This window comes from Balaenoptera ricei, chromosome 3 (assembly GCF_028023285.1).
Source record: "Balaenoptera ricei isolate mBalRic1 chromosome 3, mBalRic1.hap2, whole genome shotgun sequence".
In the NCBI taxonomy this organism is placed as follows: domain Eukaryota; kingdom Metazoa; phylum Chordata; class Mammalia; order Artiodactyla; family Balaenopteridae; genus Balaenoptera; species Balaenoptera ricei.
In genome coordinates this window covers 119,432,291-119,444,522 of record NC_082641.1, presented here as the reverse complement: position 1 = coordinate 119,444,522, position 12,232 = coordinate 119,432,291, and the positions used below count along the sequence as shown (strand labels likewise).

Here is a 12,232-nt window from a genome sequence, read left to right as displayed (position 1 = left end):
GAGGCCGCGACGGTGAGAGGCCCGCACACCGCGATGAAGAGTGGCCCCCGCTTGCCACAACTAGAGAAAGCCCTCGCACAGAAACGAAGACCCAACACACCCAAAAAATAAATAAATAAATAAATTCATTAAAAAAATATATATATATTAAAAAAAAAAAAAAAAAAGTACCAGTTTTCAACTTTTTTCTAAAGCAGAAGGTCACAGAGTAGCAGCAAGTGTCATGTGTTTATGGTGGTTGAAAAGATTCTGGAAACCAAATAGTATTAACAACCGCCATGGTACTTTAAATCTTTCCAAATGTTTTCACATATATTATTTCATTTTCTCTTTTATTATCCCTATTTAACAGCCAATGACTCATGGCTAATGAACTGCTAGTTAGACGATTAGGATGCATGAAATATGCAGGATAATATCCTAATTCAGTGATCAAAAACGCAGAATCAAATTGAAAATTGTTCACCCCCAGCTCAATTTTCAATTAAAAGAGAAACAGGCATTAAATCTGTAATACTACCATATATCACTAATGCCTATAAACACAAGATGATAAATAATTTAGGGTACACTAAGAAACTGAGAATAACCTTTATTTAGAAAAATCTGTTTAAGAGAATATTAACTAACCGCTCACAAATATCTTGAAATTTTGTGGTAAGTCCAAATAGATCCTGGTTTCTCCACCTTGGACAGACTCTGCTTTTCTAAATTCATCTCCATCATAAATACTCGCCAGGGCCAGCAATTCATCCTCCTGAGCTTCTCGGTCTTCTGACGACATCTAATTTTCTGAGGAGCTGAAGACAATCATTCAAGTCAGTTAAGAACAGAAAAGGCACAGAGTTTGGAAAAGTCTAGTGGCACTGTCCACGCCCCCCCCCACACCCCCCAAAAAGAAAGTTCCTCAAAAACAACTGCAAAGAATTAATCAATATTCTCACTTTTCTGTCAAACTAAAAATGACAGGCATATCTAATATTCCAGTAGCTCTGCAACAGTAACAGCCTTTTCCAAAAAGGACAGTTGTGGTTCTTTTAATTGCTGACTTTATCAGTTAGGTATGATTTAAGAAAAAAAGCACAATCAAAAAAATCACAAGTTAGTGTGACTTGCCCACTGAACTTAGGAAAATGCCTTGCTCATAAAAGTAGTCAAAGTATACTTGATATGCTTCTTAAAAATAAATGAATTTTTTAAATCCACAGCAATCTCTAGGACAGGTTTTCTCAATCTCAGCGCTACTGACATTTTGGAACAAACAATTGTTGTGGGAGGTTATCCTGTGCATTAGAGGATGTGTATCAGCATCCCTGGCTTCAACCTACTAGATACCAATAGCATCCCTTTTCCTCAAGAGCTGTGACAGTCACAAATATCGCCAGACACAGCCAAATATCCCCCCCTTGCATGGGGGAGGCAGAAGAAAATTGCTCCCAGTTGAGACCACCTTACTCTAGAGAATGTTACAGGGACAGGTACTATGTAAGACAGATAACTGAGGAAGTAGCAAAATAACATTAAATTTTTGAAACGATGAATTTTGTCAAATCAATTTTAACATTTATCATTTTTTAAGGTAACACCAACAGTGAAAATATGCTACAATTAAACTGTACAATGCTTTTTTTTTTTTTTTTTCATTTTCTTCAAGCCTGTTGGGAACCCACAACAGTTTGTGTGTAACAGACGTACAGTGGGGAGAAGCCAGGGCCCAGACAGTGCTTTTTAATCGCAGCAACTGAAAGATGCACCACACCATCAGATAATTTAAATGTGCAAAAAATATGTAGTGAGAATCTATGAAAATTACTTTAATAAAACAACCACCAAAAATTACCATTCTATCGATTAAAATATTGGACTATAACTGCATTTGCAAATATGCTCCCTCTTGGCTGAAATATTTTTCTAAATTGAAATGCACAGAATTGAAAAGTTAGGACATGGTTTTTCACATTATACAAGGTGACACTACAAAACTTAGACAAGTTCATTTAAAATGATTCCATTTTCAAAAAGTACGTTTTTCCAGCAGATGATAACGGTTCTGCTTAAGCTGTGTCCCTAAGACACAGTGACATATTCTATTTGAGGTCAGTTAGTACCTGTTAATAACAACCAGAAGAAAAGGATATTAGCACTGCAGTCCGTATTTCAGCTCAGTTTGGAACTCATGCAAATCTCATTTATTCTCCAGATGATGGAGATGAGACTGCTGAAGCTGGATAAGAGGCCAAGATGTGGAACTCATACTAGGTATACTACAGAAATCCTGCCAACTGCAGAAAAAAAATACAAAAGATGGTGTTAGGACCCTCTTCAAATTTAAATTCTGAATTTCCGTTACCATCACTTAAATCAAACACATCCTAACACACAGTCAATCCTAATCTACAGCTGCATATTACTCTCCTAGGTCAGCCTAACTGAGGCACGTGGTTGAACGGACATTTGCATGTCCCCAGTAATAAGAGCGCCCTTCTTATCTGACTGCCTTCAGCCCCAGGAGGAGCTGAGGAGAAACACCGAGGTCATACGAGAGGACAGTACAGCATGCTCCCATAACAAACGACTTCCTGCGGTTTTCTGGATTTTGTTTTTCCTTTCCTCTTCTGCTTCCTCTATTCCTTCACTTCCTATCCCCCTCCAGTTTGTCCTCTTGCCTGCTAATGAATTAATCCTGCCAGGGACACTCAACATTAGGTTAATTTAAGCAAGACAGCAGGATATTTAAAAACAAAACAATAAAAGCGCACAGGCACACACACACATACACACTTTTAAGTCCTATTCTAAATGCTTTACCAGGCTTCTTAACTGGGAATGAAGGAGAAGGGGAGAGTGGTCCATAGATAGGTTTTAGAGAATCCTATGAACACCCTAATATAATATGCAAAAAATATGATATAAAACCATAATTTTAAAACCAGATTCTCAGATGTGTGACTCCCAAATAAGCTAAGAATGAAATTCAGGATTAATTTACATTTACTGAGTAGTATTACTATGTACTATACTGTCTTTTCACATTACTTAATTGTAAACAATTTTACCAGGTGTAGTACATGGTGATAATGTAATTAAGCTTTTTGTTTCTTCCTGTTCAAACATTATAAATGGGGTGAGATGAATTTATAGTTTCTGGTTTTAGATTAGTGTTCTCTACCTTGTCTGCATGGTAGAATCACCTGAGAAGCTACTTTTAAAATCCCAATACCCAGGCTATACCCCAGAGCAATTCAATCAGGCATCAGTAGCTATCCAAGCTCTCCACGTGATTCTAATGAGCAACCAGGATTAAGCTCTACTCCAAGCTGTTTCCCATTGGCAGCTCCTCATGACCTACCCCACCAGACCCCAACTTCTGAAGCTGCCACTGGGTCCCAGTCCCTTAATTCAGATCGCTGACCTAGATTTTCTTCTGATTCTATCCATTCAGCTTTCAAGACCCATGTCCAAAGCCCCTAATCCACGTAAAAATTTCCAATTAGATATCATGTCTTTCTTTAAAAATCCAGCAAACTTTTCTACTGTAACTTTCCTATGACATTGTCACAATCCACCTTGCGTTACAGTTCTTCCTCTTAACTTGCACTTCCTCTCCTACCAGACCGCATTAGCTCCTTAAGGGTGAGGATCAAGTCTTTTGCATCTGTGTATATTGTTCTCAGCATCTAGCAGTGCCTTACATTAGACACTGGAAAAAGTGAGAACTGAATTGGGGTGAGATGCAGTGTGCTCTAATGGGGGACTAGAATCAAGGTTCAGTGACAGCGTTGCCACATCCCACTAGGAGCAGGTTGGGTCGGTCGTCACAATAACAGTAAGAACAGTCACTTAGGGAGCTCTTACCGTGTGTCAGGCATTGTGCTAAGTCCTTTAAATGCATTAGCTCGTTACATTCCCACAGCCCCATGGAGCAAGTCCTGGCCCTACCTCCATTATACAGAGAAAAATGACATTTTAAGTCCTTGCTGGCCCAAAGTAACACAGCTAATACATAACTAAACCTGGATTCAGACCACCCTGTTTCTTCAGCTGTAACACGGGAACGAGAATAAACCCCGGTGCCAGGACACAAGAGAGAATTCAAATTTAATATTACTTTTGGCAAACCGGAAACCGCTACACCAGTGAGGGAAGGCCCCTCCTCCGCCGGGTTTCCCTTGGGCCTGGGAAAATCCTACTCATACTCCCAGGCCACATCGTGCGGGCTCCAGCCCTGGGGTCTGCCCTGGCTCCGGGGTCAGCACGCCGCTGCCGGTGTCTCCACCGCTCACCGCGGGGTGTGGAGTCCTTGTTTGTGAGACTCACCTACAACTTGGGGGCAGGCCCGAGCCCTGCTACCTGCCCCGGCGCTTGGACACGGCGGGCGCTGCACGGGTGTGGGCCGGCCCGGGGCGTCCCAAAGGAGCAGGGCCTGGACCTTCCCCTTCCTCCTCTAAGCGCCCCGGGGGTCTCAGCCGGGCCGGGCTGTGGGCGCCCCGTCCCGGGTCTGGGGAGCTGAAGCCCGCTGAGCAGTCCCGGCCCGGCAGCCCTTCTCTGCCTCGCGCGCCCGGAGCGCAGTCCCCACCGTACCTTCCGGCTGCCCCGCCGTGCCGGGCCCGACAGTCCCGCCCTCCACCCTAACTCCGGGTCCCCTCACCTCCACTCGCCGGCTCCGCCTGGAGACGCCCGGCTCAACCAGCGTATCGCCTCTTCAGTCTTCGGAGCTGTCAGCTGAGCGGCGCGGATCTGCCTGAGAGGCCCCAGCGTGAGAAGGGCTCTGCGCAGCCGCCTTGACCGCCCCGGCCCCTCGGCCGCCCCCCGCAGGTCAAAGGCGGCGCTGCAGGAGCGACCACCGTCACCCGTACCGCAGCCTGCACACTTAAGTATGCCTCTGGAGAAGTTGACACAAATGCAGATTCTGGGGCCCCCTACCCAGGGGGGTCCTTTCAGTACTTCTGTGACAGTGTCCGGGAATTAGAATTTTTACCAATCCCTACAGGTGAGCATGAGGCAGCGATCTACCGGGGGCAGACATTCCTGTAACAATCCCAGACCTGCTCCCCCAGATAGACTAAGCAAGCCTCTTCCCCCTCCTCGGATCCCGGTCTCAGAAATGCTGCCCATCTTTCTGGCACCTCCACTATGAAGGCATTCACTCATTGTTCATAACAGTAATAACTACCACGTTTATTAAGCATAGGATGCTTCAGGCCCTGTGCTACGTGCTTTATGTAAATTTTCTCTTTATCGTCACTATAACCTTATGATTTCGGTACCATCTGTTATTCCCACTTTACGAGTGAGAAAACTGAAACTTAGAGAGGTTCAAGAATTTACCAGAGGGTACACGATTATTAACAGGCTGAGTGGGAGTTAAAATTACATGTCCCCTACCTCATGCCATATGCAAAAATTAATTCAAAATGGATCAAAGACCTAAATGTAAAAGGTAAAACTAAAAAACTCTTAAAAGAAAATGTTGGAGTAAATCATGAACTTGGATTATGCAATAGGTTCTTAGATATGAAAAAAAGCACAAGAAACGAAAGAAAAAGTAGATAAATTGGGTTCATCAAAATTAAAAACTTATGTGCTTCAAAGGACATTATCAAGAAAGTGAAAAGACAACCCACAGAATAGGAGAACATATCTGAAAATCATATATCTGATAAAGGTTTAATAACCAGAACATATAAAGAACTCCTACAACTCAACAATAGAAAGACGAGTAACTCAATTTAAAAATGGGCAAAGGATCTGAATAGACATTTCTTGAAAGAAGATATACAAGTGGTCAGCAAGCATGTGAAAAATGCTCAATATCATTAGTCATCAGGGAAATCAAAACCCCAATGGAAGCTACTTCATACTCACTAGGACTGCTATAATAAAAAGAAAAATTAAAAAAAAAAAAAAACAAGCTCATAGATACAGAGAACCATTTGGTGGTTGCCAGAGGTAGGGGGTGGGCAAATTGGGTGAAGATACAGCTTCCAATTATAAAATAAATAGGTCATTGGGATGTTATGTACACCGTGGTGACTATAGTACATAATACTGTATTGTACACGGTATTTGAAAGTTGCTAAGAGAATAAATCTTAAAAGTTTTCCTCACAAGAAAAAAAATCTGTATGTATGGTGACGGATGTTAACTAGACTTATTGTGGAAATCATTTCTCAATACATACACATATTGAATCATTGTTATATACCTGAAACTAACATAACATTTTATGTAAATTACACCTCAATAACAATTTTAAAAAAGAAGACAGATAATAACAAGTGTTGGTGGGAATGTGGAGAAATTGGAACCCTCATATATTGCTTTTGGGAATGTAAAATGGTGTAGCCACTCTGGAAAACAGAGGGTCTGCATTTTCATTTTGTGCTGGGCTTCACAAATTACGATGCTGGTCCTGCACCCAGGAGAGAAGAAAAGCCAAGTGGGAAAAAAAATCGGGCACTGGAGGGGCTTACCTGACTGCCACAGAAGGGAAATTTTTGAAATGCAAATAATCAGCCCTAATTTTCTGTACTGTAAATCTTGACCGTTACAGAACAGAAACCTAACTACCCCTGTAATGGACACCCAAACCAGAAATATACTCCTTAAAAACGTAAAGGAAGGAAGAAGACTCTCTGAAGCCATTCACTAATATCACTGTTCATGTTTAGCCAAAGGAAATAAAATCAAGAGAGAAATGCATGGCAACCCTACCTCAGAGTGCTTGGAGGTGAGACCACGAACACAGACAGAGACCTCCCAGATGCAAAAAGTGAGGGAGCCGAAGAACCAGGTCGGGAAATTCTCACAAAGTCGGAGTAGGAGGTGAATTGTGACACCACATCATGACTTCATGCCAGAGGTCACAGGATGGAGGGAATAGAAGGGAGAATTTCAAAGCAGTGTTAATGAATTGGATGAATGTTTAAAGTGGACTAAGCATTCAGAGTCCAGTTTGGAGGTCAGGATTGGATAAAGAGAGTTTTCTACTTAATTTTCTTTTTAGACTCCATAAAAATAACATTTTTGTATCTTTGATTTTATGTGACTGGCTTTATGTCGTTTGGTTTTAAATTGAGCTATACCCACGTGCCCAGCCCTTCACTGTGCTAAGCATTTTACACGCATTGTCCCATTTAAACACCCAGGACCCCAGGACCAAGGTAATTTTATCTCCCCATTTCACAAATCAGGAACTTGAGGTGCTAAAGGGTGAAGTGATTTTACCAGTGTCATTCAGTGGTGACATATAGTATTAGGACCAATTCTGCATCAGTTTGACCCTCTCTTAGAGCCTGTGAAAGAATTAGGGTTTGTTGAAACAGAAATACAGAATAAAATCATTCTGGCTTTAAGAATTAAGAGAGAAGGCCCTAGGAAAGTCAGGATTACAGTTTATGACTTCATGATAGGTGAGAATGAAGATACAAAGAGAGAGAGAAAGAGACCCAACTCCATCCCCCGTCCCCAGGGACACTAGATGATGATGGAGTCTAGGGCTAGGAGAGGATGGGGTGTGTGACCTAGGCCAGAGGTCAAGACCCAGGCCATTGGGTAGAGATGCAGGAGTAAGTCACAAAATATGTCTGGTCTTGTAGGGACCAGCCGGGCTTCCATCAGGACCTGCACTGGTTCCCATCCATCACTGGCATCCAAATGGTGTCCAGAGACTTTGCTGAGCTCATCCCACCTGCCCAGAGGGGACAGACTCCTTTTCAATGGCCACCACTCACAAGGACCTCTAAAACAAGCCTTGACGTATAGAGGGGCAGCAGTGTGGAAGGGAAAGCCCTGCCCCAACTCTGGGACAGGACTGGACACTGGTGAGCCCCACCCCAGTACAGAAGTATCACTGCTGGTCTCCTGTCATTATGTATTTGCTCACTCTGTAGATCTCAAAAAATTTACCATTATCACCTGGGAATCTGAAAAATTGGTGTTTCTTTAAAACGGCAGCTTCATCCTCAAAAAAAAATTGAGAGCTACTACACTAAAAGCAACGATAAATAATTAACAACTAGAGCGCTACTCAAGTCCCATGCCCCACTCTAAATGTTCTGTATTGACTAACCTAAACCTGACAGTAACCCTGTAACATATTACCATCATCGTCATCCCTATTTTAAGGCTAAAGAGACTGATCACAGAGAAGTTAAGTGGCTTGCCACTGTCACACAGATAGGAAATTACAAAGCCAGGCTTTGAGCCCAGGCAATTGGAGTCCTGAGCCCACATTATTAACCCTAATGCTATGCTTAGATCAAGTTTACACTTTGCTCAAGCAAAGTGCTCAGGTCTGTAAGGAGAAATAGCCAGACTACCTGTGTGGCCAGCTTCCCTGGTCAGCGTAGCTCAAACAATACCTCAGGTCATCCCAGGGTTATATAAAAACAGACTCCTAGAAAGGCTTGCGGTGGCTAACAGTATAAAAATGTTTTCTGTGCTTCTGATGCAAAAGGTAAAATTTGATTTACACTAATAGGCACAGAATGATCATGTTTATACTTGCAACCTGGGACTTTATTAATATTCCCCTGAATAACAGTGGAAAGAGTTTTGTAACCCCAAGGTAACATGGCACTGTAAGAAGGAAAGAGGGGTGAGATTTAGCAGCAGCTGCCATCATAAATCAGTGCATGGCTGTTTCTCTCGGAGCTCCAGGCTCAACTCCTGGCTGTCATAAACTTATAAAGGGCAGCCCCATGAGAATTTATGTAATGATGGCAGGACTCATTTTCCTTCCTGCAAGAATCTTTCTGAAGCAAGGTGAGAATTAGGCTGATTAGATTCTATGTGAAGAAAGAAAACCAAACCAATGGGAAGGGAAAATGTGGGTCAGCTTTAGCAATTTACTACTTCCCTTGCCAAAAAAAACTGACCTTGTAAATGGAGAACATGCTGAATTCCACCAAATAAATGAGTGACCGGATGACCGAATAAATTAATGAATGAGTGTGATCCAGGCTTTCTCTGGGGTGGTTCTTTCAGTGTGAGAACAGTTCCATCCTAGAGTCACCGAGAAATGCTGAACATATAACAAGGCCAATCAACAGAGTCAGCCTCTGAATATTCATGCACAGATGATGCTCCCAGTCAATATGTTTGATTTTTGTGTTTACTGATAGATTTTTTAAATTCACTGTGTAAACCAAAATTCTAAAAATAAAAAGAAGAAGAGGAAAAATGAAAACAGAAGAGAACTTGTGGTAAGATCATACATTACTTCTGGATAGGATTGCCAGATAAAAATACTTATACTAAAAATTTTTCATTGTTTATCTGAAATTCAAATTTAACGGGGCACAGTATATTTTTATTTGTTAAATCTGGCAAACGATTTCTGGGCTAATAACCCTATGTAGAAGAGAGGGCTGGAGAGAGTTAGCTGGTGGACATGCCCACACCTGAGAGTCAGAAGGAAGGCAAACCAAAGGAGGAATCAGAGAAGCAGACATAAGAGCCTGCAGAAATACGGAAGAAGAACCAGCTGTGCACAGAGCTTCTGCTGAGCGTTGACACAAGCACAGGGGAGAGGTGGGGACCAGGGGGACGCTCAGTGAGAAAGGCCTGATGGCTGTAGAGTTCGGCCCTTACAAGGTTGTTGGTGCTTCTAAGAAGTTCTATGTCAGTGGTTCTCAGTGAGGTTGGGGTGGAGAACGGGTGCGTGGCAGAATGACCTACAGTATATCAGAACGGAAATCTACATGCTGGAAGTAGCCCTCTCCCCCTCTGAGGATTGGGGAGAGAGACATAAGTGTAACCCTTATCAACTCAGAATTTATGTGGTCCATGTGGGGGGCCGTGTTGTGGTTACTAAAGCACAAAATAAATTATAAATATTTTCTTGCATTTATCTTGAAAACCACGAAGGTGATCCATAGTTTACAACTATCTGTTGGAAAGTCCTTATCTTCAATCTACTTTCTTCACAGCCTCTGCTGTTCTGTAGGGTACCTCCCTCCACAATATCCTCAAGCTTCAGCAATCCCCCACCCCCTCATCTATTTTTCCTTTTATTATGTAGATCAATTAGGCCTCTCTTGCCAGCAAAAAAAGTCCAATCAACTGTCTCAATCCAGTCCCAAATGATCTGAAAGATGAAGCATTTTCAGAGAGGGGGTAATAGAGCTGGCAATTATAAAATTCTCTTTGGCAGGCTGGGAAAGAGAAAAGTATGAATTTTCTTGCCCTGTTCCTGGTATTTTGAAAAGCTTTTCAAGTGATCGTGATATGTGGACGCTTTTGAGAGATACCACTCTTAATCAAGACACAAAGCCTTTTCATTTCTTGAAAAGTCTTATTTCTTGGCAAATTTCTCCCTGCAAAGTGCATTCTTCTCTCTGCTCTTTGCCCAGAAAGAGGTGCCATTGCGTGGGAATGGACATCTGTGGTCTGTCCCAATAGAGATCACAAAGTGCAGGCCAGAACCAGGTGACCCAGAACAGCTACTTGAGTCTCCCAGTCAATGGCCCTGGCTAGACTGCCTTCAATTTCAACAAGGTCTTGCTGAAAAAAAGAGGCAGACCTTAGGTGGTCCAGTCACCTCCCCAACCAGAATGATCCTGAGGATGAAGCTTCCCAGCTTCATCAACACTGCCTTGGTGGGTGGTGATGACTATGGCCAGCGACTGGGCAGATTCACAGGGAGCCCTGGGGGTGAGCAGCCAACCCCGCAGAACATTCATAGGTGGGGCATGACCTTAGCCTTCCTCCAACTGGTCTTCAAGTCCCCCAATGGTCAGAGTCCCACCCTACTGGTCTGACCCCTCAAGGTTCCTCAGGACACCAGGGATCCTCTGACCCCCACCCTTCTCACTTCACTCCCCAACCCCTCCCAAACAATTGACCCAAGTGTGAACAACCCCAAGGCTGGTGGTGAACAAGGCCTCCAAGCACCAAGCCCAAGCCTGCCCTCTTTTCAAAAACATTTCAGACTTAGGGAGGCTGTCCTCAGCTATTTCAGACCTATTTCAGAGGACTTCTGCTCCTTCAAACCTATTTTCAAAACTCAGGATGATAAAGGCCCTCCAGATAAACTCCAGTTTCACCCCCTGATATGTGGCGGCTAGAGATCAACTGACCCTGTAGCCAGAAAGGAGGAGGAAATATTACTAAAAGGGGACCTCGTTCCCAGAGGTAATAGCCTTTAAAAGGTCTGGTTTGCCGACTTTGGATTCTTAAAGGGTTGTCTTAGCTTCCTGCCCCCAACGTGAGTAAAACAGAGAACAATAATAAAACCACCTACGAAATCCGAATTCAAAGTTTTTCTTGACCTGTGAGTCCATTTTTTACGTCCACGAATCCCAGTCAAGGCAACACACACACATACACACACCACACACACACACACACACACGCACACACACACACACACACACACACACATTAATGCCCTTTCCTAAATATAAATGTTAACACATGTAAAATCATGAATTCCATAATTCCTCCTGTGGGCATTGGGTCACATTAGGTTTCCCACTAAGTGAAATGATTGTCACCTGGGTATAGCTCCTTCCATTCTGTTGTACGCAGCACAGGAACACGGGTCTGGAGCTGTGGACATTTGTGAACTCCAGCCACCCACCTCCCTGCCTCTGTGGTTTTCCTGCCTTTGGCCACCAGATGGCATTCTGGAAACGTTCTCAGCACCAGAGTTTCCTGCACTAAAGCTCCCCTGCATTACTCCCAGCTGGCCTTCTTCCTTCCCTCTTCTCTGTTCCCTTTCAATCCATGTCCCAGAGTACAGTTGAAGGGGCTTTGTGGAGGGCAAATGTGCGTGATCTTGGGCAAGTTACCCAACCCTCCATGCTCAGCTTCTTCACCCCGATGGCCTGGTTGTGAGGGTGACATGGGACGATGCAGCTAAAACACTCAGGACAAGGCTTGGCAGGTAGCTGCTGTTCTCGTCAGTCTGCTCAGACCCCTTACAAAGCTCTCCATGGCCTTCAGGACAAGGTCCAAATCCTTAGCACGGGGTCCCAGGCCCTCCATCATCTGGCGGCCCCTGCTGACATCCCCAGCCCACCTTCCTCCTCCCCACTCGCACAGGCCCTCGTGTGGGGCTGCAAGGAGCCAGCTCGCCCACCTCCAGCCTCTTCCATTCTGCTCCCTCCACCTGTTCGCACCTGCCCCCCTCTGGCTCACTCCTCCCTGTCCTTCAGGGTGTGTCGGAGGGTCCTCCAGGAGGAGCCTCCCCTGATCCCTAAGCCTGAATCTGGAGCCATCCACTGGA

General features: G+C 43.9%; 1 protein-coding gene across 8 annotated transcripts in view; it reads right to left on the bottom strand.

Annotated features, from left to right (window-relative positions):
- Nucleotides 1–12,232, bottom strand: part of RNF14 (ring finger protein 14) — a 41,680-nt gene that overhangs the window by 13,761 nt on the left and 15,687 nt on the right. For 2 of the 8 annotated variants that reach the window (XM_059917357.1, XM_059917356.1), the window contains exon 2: nt 631–800. In XM_059917357.1, coding sequence (XP_059773340.1) covers nt 631–784 — 154 coding nt within the window. In that variant the 5' untranslated portion in view covers nt 785–800. Of the gene's footprint in view, nt 1–630; nt 801–2,108; nt 2,283–4,317; nt 4,565–4,648; nt 4,742–6,714; nt 6,816–12,232 lie in introns of those variants that run through there. The other 6 variants (XM_059917350.1, XM_059917351.1, XM_059917352.1 and 3 more) reach the window with 6 other exon arrangements.